Genomic DNA, 10,688 nt, shown 5'->3' with positions numbered 1-10,688 from the left:
ACCGTAACACAACATAAACACAACAGAACAAATACCCAGAAACCCTTGCAGCACTAATTCTTCCGGGACGTTACAATATACACCCCCCCGCTACCCCCTAAGGGTTCAATCTCTCTCCTGTTTTAGTTTGAAGCCGACACGACAAACGCGCTCAGAGGAGATAATGTTTGAAAAAAGGTGACCGGTTTTTACAAAACGCTTGTTTTGAAGGGGGAATTGCAAACTTTCTGTTGATTTTTGCTGGGGGTTGTCAGTTTATGAAATATAGGTCTAAGTGAGACCTACATAGAGGTTTTTGTTTCATGTCTCTATGACATTCCTACTGGAAGTTACAGACAGTTTTGTCTGTGTTTTATTCCTAGGGGGCGCTAGAGCGCAATTTTGAGTTTTGGGGTTTGCTTTTTTTATTAGATCGCAATTTTCGCCAGTCCTGATGTGTGTGTCCAGTTTGGTGAGTTTTGAAGCATGTTAAGGGGGTCAAATTACAGCTCAAAGAGGCAAAGGTGTCTGTTTTTACAAAACTTTTGTTTTAAAGGGGGATTTGCAAACTTCCTGTTGATTTTTGCTGAACAAAGTCGATGTATGAAATCTAGGTCTAAGTCAGACCTACATAGAGGTTTTTGTTTCATGTTTCTACGACATTCGTACTGGAAGTCACAGGCAGTTTTGTCTGTGTTTTCTTCCTAGGGGGCGCTAGAGTGCAATTTTGAGTTTTAGAGTTTGGTTTTTTGATTAGATGGCAATTTTCGCCAGTCCTGATGTGTGTGTCAAATTTGGTGAGTTTTGAAGCATGTTAAGGGGGTCAAATTACAGCTCAAAGAGGCAGCGGAATAATAATAATAAAACCTTACAATTACAATAGGGTCCTCTGTCCTAAAGGGACATTGCAGTCCCTAAATATGGCAGTGCCATGTTGGCATTTTTTTTTTTCCATAACTTGAGTTGATTTATTTTGGAAAACCTTGTTACATTGTTTAATGCATCACAACACAATTAGGCATAATTAATTCCAGGACTGTATATATCGGTATCGGTTGATATTGGAATCGGTAATTAAGAGTTGGACAATATCGGAATATCGGCAAAAAAAGCCATTATCGGACATCTCTACTTAGAGTATAAACATTTTGTAGGGCTCAACAAAAGACAAGCTGGCATATTCAACTTAACGGCAAAGACTACTTCCACCATATGTAGCCGAGCTAAATTTTATTCTATTTTATTTTAATTTTGGTCATTTATTCACATCATTTTTTGTGGTGAACTTCCCCAAAAGTGTTTCTCATTGTAAATAGGTTCCACTCTATTATTTTCCATTACATACCTTTTTGTTTCCCTGGGGGGTGATTTGGCGTTGCACCTTTGTGACCAGCTTCAGTGAGCACTGACGCTCGGAGCTGGTAAGTCACGTTTATGTCTCTCTCCCTTTGTTTTTTTTATAAACTTTTTGGTTGTCGTTCTTAAAAGTGTTTTGTGGGAATGCGCACTGTCTTGTGACTTGTTGGGGGGCATGTGGGTTGAATTCCTGAATGTTGGTTGTTGAATTGGTGAAAAAAAAAAGATTTTTGTATGCTAAATGATGTGTGGATTAGCTTATTGCTAGCGGCAGTTGTTGTGGGGTTTCCTGGTCTCATAAGTTTACGCACGGGTCAGGGGCTCTGCTGTGTGTCTGTGTGGACATCTTGTGTGCCGCTCTAGCATTAATATGAGTGTGTATTATTCTCTTCTTTATTCTTTAGTGGAGAGAGATCCCTTTTGCTGTGGACTGTGTGTGACGCCCCGTTGTTTTTGTTTCTATTCAAAAAAGGTATTTCTGTTATGAGGTTTTTTTGGCATAGTTTATTGTATAAAAAATATAAAAAGAGTTGATGTGGGTGGGAAAGATGAGGTGTATTACTGCACATTTTAAGAATCATTTTTCTTAATATACATTGTTATTTGCTGAAGTATATATTTTATATACTGTGTTTTATTTAATTTATTTATTTGAGACTATTTTATGCTTTATTTACCTTTTCATTATTATCATTATTATTACTATTTTATTTATTATTATTTCCACATTAAGCATACATAATTGAATTGAGTGAGCACTGACGCTCGGAGCTGTGGAGAGAGATCCCTTTTGCTGTGGACTGTGTGTGACGCCCCGTTGTTTTTGTTTCTATTAAAAAAAAGGTGAATAAATCCTCCACGTTTCAACTCCTGTGTGTGCGCCTCACTACAAGATACACAACGCAGAACAGTGACTGTTACACATATACAGTCTTGAATTGCAACCGCATGCAAATATAGGTATAATACTTGCAAATATAGATATAATATTTGCAAATATAGGTATAATACTTGCAAATATAGGTATAATACTTGTAAATATAGGTATAATATTTGCAAATGAGACTCAGACGTGTAAGAAAACAAGATATAACTGGACAGTACTGTTAAAAAACAACAATTGGTACCGTCCCCGTACTCTTTTGCGGTACAAATCACACCAAGTGACCAAATGCTCCCATCAAATGTCCCATTTTTATTTTATTTTGCATATTATGAACAATTCCTGATATCCATGCAAACAGTATAGAATGAGATCACAGGATGGCAGAGAGACCCTGGTTACTAAAATATTATATTCCGCTGAATGAAGGGGATAATATTGCGGGGGGCGTGTTAACGTCAACAAGCCTCACATGGCGCGTCACCAATGAGAGCGAAAAAAGTCTCGTCTGCCTCGGCGTAGCTGGAACCTGATATATTGTCATTTACTAATATGTCTACATTGTTTGATAGAAAATCAATAGTGGATATAATACTAATGATACATTGATATCACCACTGTAAACATCATATCGCCACTGTACTACAGCTACAAAGCAAAGAGAAACTGCACCCCTGTTATGATTTCGGAGAGCGCGGTTAGCACCGTGTCACAGTTTGAGGCTTTTCCTTCTTATTTGGTTTGTGTTTTTGTTCTTGTCGTCGTTTTCCCGCTTCAGACCGAGTCCACCTTGACCCGGTTATTGTTTGTCATGAGCGGCGACGGCGACGGCTTGCTCTTCAGCCGCTCGCCGGCGTCGTTGGAGCTGTCCTGGAAGAAGATGCGCGCCGTGCACACGGACACGACGATGCGCTTGTACTCCCGCCGGAAGTTCTGGTTGAGCACGCCGTACACGATGGCGTTAAGGCAGCTGTTGAAGTAGGCCATGAAGTAGCTGGCCACGAACAACCACTCGGGGATGAGCGGCACCACCACCTCGGGCCGGATGGCCACCGCCAGCCCGATGAGGTTGAGCGGCGCCCAGCACACGGCGAAGAGCACGAAGACCACGAACATGGTGACGAAGTTGCGGACGTCGTGCGGCGTCAGCTTGGGCCGGTTGTCGGGCTTGACGCGCCGCCTCACCTGGATGACCAGGATCCAGATGCGCAGGTAGCAGTAGGTGACAATCATGATGGGCAGGATGAAGTGGAAGAAGACCACGGCGATGGTGTAGGCCGAGCTGGCCGACTGCTCGAAGGTGCAGGAGTAGACGCGCGAGTCGTACTGCAGCGAGCCCACGAACAGGTTGGGCACGATGGCCACCACCGTCAGAGCCCAGATGAGCAGCACGTAGCACACCGAGTTCTTGTCGCTGTACAGCCGGTCGTACTTGAGGCTGTGGCAGATGTAGCAGTAGCGGTTGATGGCGATGCCCGTGATGTTGAAGATGGAGCCGATGACGCTGACGCCCATGAGGAAGCCGCTGATCTGGCAGTGGACGTAGCCCAGGTTCCAGCCATTGTGGAAGATGGAGGCCAGGACCAGAGGGTAGGGGTAGATGGCCACCACCAGGTCGGCCACCGCCAGGCTCACCACGAAGATGTTGCCTGCAGGACGCACACAAACCGTATTAGAAGACAAACAGGATATAAGACGACACGTCTTTCTCACACTTTGAGACTAACATCTTGCATTCGGGTCTGAACGGACAGATCAAGTATGTTGTATGACGCGACCAGTCCTTTTCAAACTTTCATGCGTCTTATATTCGGGTAAATACAATATACGAGACTGACGCCAATATTATTATTGTATATATTTTTTATCAACAAAACACCCACAATAAATTAAAGTCAATGCATTTTGAACGGACAGATTGAACATCATATTGTATGACGCGACCAGTCCTTTTCAAACTTTTATGCGTCTTACATTCGGGTAAATACAATATGCGAGCCTGACACCAACATTAATATATATTTTTTCTATCAGCAAAACACCCACAACCAATCAAAGTCAATGCATTCTAAACAGACAGATCAAGTATACTGTATGAGGCAACCAGTCCTTTTTAAACTTTTATGCGTCTTATATTCGAGTAAATACAATATGCGAGCCTGACGCCAATATTATTAATATATGTATTTTTTATCAACAATACACCCACAACAAATCAAAGTCAATGCATCCTGAACGGATAGATGAAGTATATTGTATGACGCGACTAGTGCTTTTCAAACTTTTATGTGTCTTACATTCGGGTAAATACAATATGCGAGACTGACGCCAATATTATTAATATACATATTTTTCATCAACAAAACACCCACAATACATCAAGGTCAATGCATTCTTAACAGACAGATCAAGTATACTGTATGACGCGACCAGTCCTTTTCAAACTTTTATGCGTCTTACATTCGGGTAAATACAATATGCGAGCCTGACACCAATATTAATATGTATTTTTTCTATCAACAAAACACCCACAATAAATTAAAGTCAATACATTTTGAACGGACAGATCAAGTATACTGTATGACGCGACGAGTCCTTTTCAAACTTTTATGCGTCTTACATTCGGGTAAATACAATATACGAGACTGAGGCTAATATTATTAATGTATATATTCTTTATCAACAAAACACCCACAATAAATCAAAGTCAATGCATTTTGAACGGACAGATCAAGTATACTGTATGACGCAACCAGTCCTTTTTAAACTTTTATGCGTCTTACATTCGAGTAAATACAATATGCGAGCCTGACACCAATATTGATATATATTTTTTCTATCAATAAAACACCCACAATAAATCAAAGTCAATGCATTCTAAACAGACAGATCAAGTATACTGTATGACGCGACGAGTCCTATTCAAACTTATGCGTCTTACATTCGGGTAAATACAATTTGCGACCCTGACACCAATATTAATATGTATTTTTTATATCAGCAAAACACCCACAATAAATTAAAGTCAATACATTTTGAACGGACAGATCAAGTATACTGTATGACGCGACGAGTCCTTTTCAAACTTTTATGCGTCTTATATTCGGGTAAATACAATATGCGAGACTGATGCCAATATTATTAATGTATATATTTTTTTATCAACAAAACACCCACAATAAATTAAAGTTGATGCATTTTGAACGGACAGATCAAGTATGTTGTATGACGCAACGAGTCCTTTTCAAACTTTTATGCGTCTTACATCCGGGTAAATACAATATACGAGACTGAGGCCAATATTATTAATGTATATATTCTTTATCAAAAAAACACCCACAATAAATTAAAGTCAATGCATTTTGAACGGACAGATCAAGTATACTGTATGACGCGACCAGTCTTTTTCAAACTTATGCGTCTTACATTCGGGTAAATACAATATGCGAGCCTGACACCAATATTAATATGTATTTTTTCTATCAACAAAACACCCACAATAAATTAAAGTCAATACATTTTGAACGAACAGATCAAGTATACTGTATGACGCGACCAGTCCTTTTCAAACTTTTATGCGTCTTATATTCGGGTAAATACAATATGCGAGACTGACGCCAATATTATTAATACATATTTTTTTAATCAACAAAACACCCACAATAAATTAAAGTCAATGCATCTTGAACGGACAATTCAAGTATACTATATGACGCGACGAGTCCTTTTCAAACGTTTATGCGTCTTATATTCGGGTAAATACAATATGCGAGACTGACGCCCATATTATTAATGTATATATTTTTCTATCAACAAAACACCTACAATAAATAAAAGTCAATGCATTCTTAACCCACAGATCAAGTATACTGTATGATGCAACCAGTCCTTTTCAAACGTTTATGCGTCTTATATTCGGGTGGATACAATATGCGAGACTGACGCCAATTATATTAATTAATATATTTTTTTATCAACAAAACACCCACAATAAATTAAAGTTGATGCATTTTGAACGGACAGATCAAGTATGTTGTATGGCTCGACCAGTCCTTTTCAAACTTTTATGCGTCTTACATTCGGGTAAATACAATATGCGAGCCTGACGCCAATATTATTAATATATACATATATTTTTTTAATCAACAAAACACCCACAACCAATCAAAGTCAATGCATCCTGAATGGACAGATCAAGTATATTGTATGACGCGACCAGTCCTTTTCAAACTTTTATGCGTCTTACATTCGGGTTAATACAATATGCAAGCCTGACACCAATATTAATATATATTTTTTCTATCAATAAAACACCCACAATAAATTAAAGTCAATACATTTTGAACGGACAGATCAAGTATACTGTATGACGCGACGAGTCCTTTTCAAACTTTTATGCGTCTTATATTCGGGTAAATACAATATGCGAGACTGACGCCAATATTATTAATACATATTTTTTTAATCAACAAAACACCCACAATAAATTAAAGTCAATGCATCTTGAACGGACAGATCAAGTATACTGTATGACGCGACCAGTCTTTTTCAAACTTATGCGTCTTACATTCGGGTAAATACAATATGCGAGCCTGACACCAATATTAATATGTATTTTTTCTATCAACAAAACACCCACAATAAATTAAAGTCAATACATTTTGAACGAACAGATCAAGTATACTGTATGACGCGACCAGTCCTTTTCAAACTTTTATGCGTCTTATATTCGGGTAAATACAATATGCGAGACTGACGCCAATATTATTAATACATATTTTTTTAATCAACAAAACACCCACAATAAATTAAAGTCAATGCATCTTGAACGGACAATTCAAGTATACTATATGACGCGACGAGTCCTTTTCAAACGTTTATGCGTCTTATATTCGGGTAAATACAATATGCGAGACTGACGCCCATATTATTAATGTATATATTTTTCTATCAACAAAACACCTACAATAAATAAAAGTCAATGCATTCTTAACCCACAGATCAAGTATACTGTATGATGCAACCAGTCCTTTTCAAACGTTTATGCGTCTTATATTCGGGTGGATACAATATGCGAGACTGACGCCAATTATATTAATTAATATATTTTTTTATCAACAAAACACCCACAATAAATTAAAGTTGATGCATTTTGAACGGACAGATCAAGTATGTTGTATGGCTCGACCAGTCCTTTTCAAACTTTTATGCGTCTTACATTCGGGTAAATACAATATGCGAGCCTGACGCCAATATTATTAATATATACATATATTTTTTTAATCAACAAAACACCCACAACCAATCAAAGTCAATGCATCCTGAATGGACAGATCAAGTATATTGTATGACGCGACCAGTCCTTTTCAAACTTTTATGCGTCTTACATTCGGGTTAATACAATATGCAAGCCTGACACCAATATTAATATATATTTTTTCTATCAATAAAACACCCACAATAAATTAAAGTCAATACATTTTGAACGGACAGATCAAGTATACTGTATGACGCGACGAGTCCTTTTCAAACTTTTATGCGTCTTATATTCGGGTAAATACAATATGCGAGACTGACGCCAATATTATCAATGTATATATTTTTTATCAACAAAACACCCACAATAAATTAAAGTCAATGCATCTTGAACGGACAATTCAAGTATACTATATGACGCGACCAGTCTTTTTCAAACTTGTATGCGTCTTACATTCGGGTAAATACAATATGCGAGACTGACACCAATATTATTAATGTACATATTTTTCTATCAACAAAACACCGACAATAAATAAAAGTCAATGCATTCTTAACCCACAGATCAAGTATACTGTATGACGCGACCAGTCCGTTTCAAACTTTTATGTGTCTTACATTCGGGTAAATACAATTTGCGAGACTAACGCAAATATTATTAATACATATATTTTTTTATCAACAAAACACCCACAATAAATTAAAGTCAATGCATTTTGAACAGACAGATCAAGTATACTGTATGACGCGACCAGTCCTTTTCAAACTTTTATGCGTCTTACATTCGGGTATATACAATATGTGAGACTGACGCCAATATTATTAATACATATATTTTTTATCAACAAAACACCCACAATAAATCAAAGTCAATGCATTTTGAACGGACAGATCAAGTTTACTGTATGACTCGACCAGTCCTTTTCAAACATTTATGCATCTTACATTCGGGTAAATAAAATATGCGAGCCTGACGCCAATATTATTAATATATATATATATATATTTTTTTTTTTATAAGCAAAACACCCACAACCAATCAAAGTCAATGTATCCTGAACGGACAGATCAAGTATACTGCATGACGCGACCAGACCTTTTTAAACTTGTATGCGTCTTACATTCGGGTATATACAATATTTGCAATCCTGACACCATTATTTATTTATTTATTTTTTACCACCAAAGCACCCGCAAAAAATCAAAGTCAATACATCCTGAACAGACAATTTGGATATAGCGCATTGACACAAATATAAGACAACCCCTCATTTTCAGAAGGGGTCTAAATTCAGCATTAATATAAAACTTATTGGGAGCCTGACGCCAATATTAATGTATATATATATATGTATATATTTTTGTTTTTTAGCAACAAAACACCCACAATAAATCAAAGTCAATGCATTGTGAACGGACAGATCAAGTATATTGCATGACGCGACCAGTCCTTTTCAAACTTTTATGCGTCTTACATTCGGGTAAATACAATATGTGAGCCTGACACCAATATTATTAATATATGTATTTTTTATCAACAAAACACCCACAACAAATCAAAGTCAATGCATCCTGAACGGACAGATCAAGTATATTATATGACACTACCAGACCTTTTTAAACTTTTATGCATCTTATATTCGGGTAAAGACACATTTTGCGATCCTGACACCATCATTTATTTTAATTTTTTTTTTTTTACCACTAAAGCACCCACAGTAAATTAAACTCAATACATCCTGAATGGACAATTTGGATATAGCACATAAGACAACCCCTCATTTTCAGAGGGGCCTAAATTCGGCATCAATTTGAAACTCATTGGGAGCCTTACATCAAAGCATGTGTACAAACAACACACCTTCAGTGAATGACAGATCGAATATACCGCCATGAGCCGAATATAAGACCACCTGTCTTTCTCACACTTTAGAGTGGAAAAACTACCGTCTTGCATTCGAGTCAATATGATAAGTATCAACTATTTTAACAACAAAACATCAATGTTTAGTTAAAGTCAATGAATCATAACGGACAGATCGAACATAATGTATTGACTAAAATATAACACAAACAAATATTTTTTTCAAGGGGAACAACTGTGTCTTACATTCGGGTGAATACAATATGCGAGCCTGACGTCAATATTATAAATATATATACATATGTATTTTTTTTTATCAGCAAAACACCCACAACCAATCAAAGTCAATGCATCCTGAATGGACAGATCAAGTACAATATATGACGCGACCAGACCTTTTGAAACTTTTATGCGTCTTACATTCAGGTAAATACAATATTTGCGATCCTGACACCATTATTTATTTATTTATTTTTTACCACCAAAGCACCCGCAGTAAATCAAAGTCAATACATCCTGAACGGACAATTTGGCTATAGCGCATTGACACAAATATAAGACAACCCCTCATTTTCAGAGGGGCCTAAATTCGGCATCGATTTGAAACTCATTGGGAGCGTTACATCATAACATTTGTACAAGCAACACACATTCAGTGAATGACAGATGGGATATACTGCATCGAGCCGAATATAAGACAACCCGTCTTTCTCACACGAGACCCTCAACTATGTCCAAATCTTCTCAAACGTGTCCCATTTGTTTTGTGCTACGTTTGCGGTGCACATTTTTTGGGGGGGTCTAATTATTATACATTTTTGGTTATGAATCATGATTCGTAGATAACTTAAAAACTATAATATTTAGAGTAGACTAAAAACGTCTGCAGCTCAAACCAACACAAATGTAACACGAACGATTGGGACTGGATTGGGGAGATTTTGACATGGTTGGAGGGCTTGTTATGAATAATAACACGTTATTACCATAAAACCCAGAAAATGTTAATAACTTCAAACCGTGACGGCACAAACCAGCACAAATGTAGCGCAAACGAACGTTTGGGGGGATTTAGAGTTGTAGTTAGGATCTAATTAGGATTAATAACACATTAATTACACATTAATAACATAAAATTAAAAAAACTAATAACTTAAAACTAGAATAGTTAGACCAAAAATGTTTGCAGCACAAATGTTTGGGACAAGTTTGGAGAGATTTGGACAAGGTGGGGGGGACCAACTTCACAAAGGTTGTTTCAGGTGCCTGATAAGGTTTGATGTGTTGAAGTGCAATGTCCACCCCCCTCCCCTCGTGGTGCAAATAACACACACAATGCCTTCGTCTGAA

The 10,688-nt window shown here is 37.3% G+C and overlaps 1 protein-coding gene across 2 annotated transcripts in view; it reads right to left on the bottom strand.

The window, feature by feature from the left end:
* Window positions 1-2,516: 2,516 nt before the first annotated feature.
* The window catches only part of mtnr1aa (melatonin receptor 1A a), a 158,675-nt gene continuing 150,503 nt past the window's right edge, over window positions 2,517-10,688 (bottom strand). For both annotated transcript variants that reach the window (XM_061984114.1, XM_061984115.1), the window contains exon 2: window positions 2,517-3,867. In XM_061984114.1, coding sequence (XP_061840098.1) covers window positions 2,993-3,867 — 875 coding nt within the window. In that variant the 3' untranslated portion in view covers window positions 2,517-2,992. The remainder of the gene's footprint in view (window positions 3,868-10,688) is intronic.

This window comes from Nerophis lumbriciformis, linkage group LG25 (assembly GCF_033978685.3).
Source record: "Nerophis lumbriciformis linkage group LG25, RoL_Nlum_v2.1, whole genome shotgun sequence".
Taxonomy (NCBI): domain Eukaryota; kingdom Metazoa; phylum Chordata; class Actinopteri; order Syngnathiformes; family Syngnathidae; genus Nerophis; species Nerophis lumbriciformis.
The sequence above is the reverse complement of the archived record's forward strand: the minus strand, read 5'-3'. Positions and strand labels throughout refer to the sequence as shown.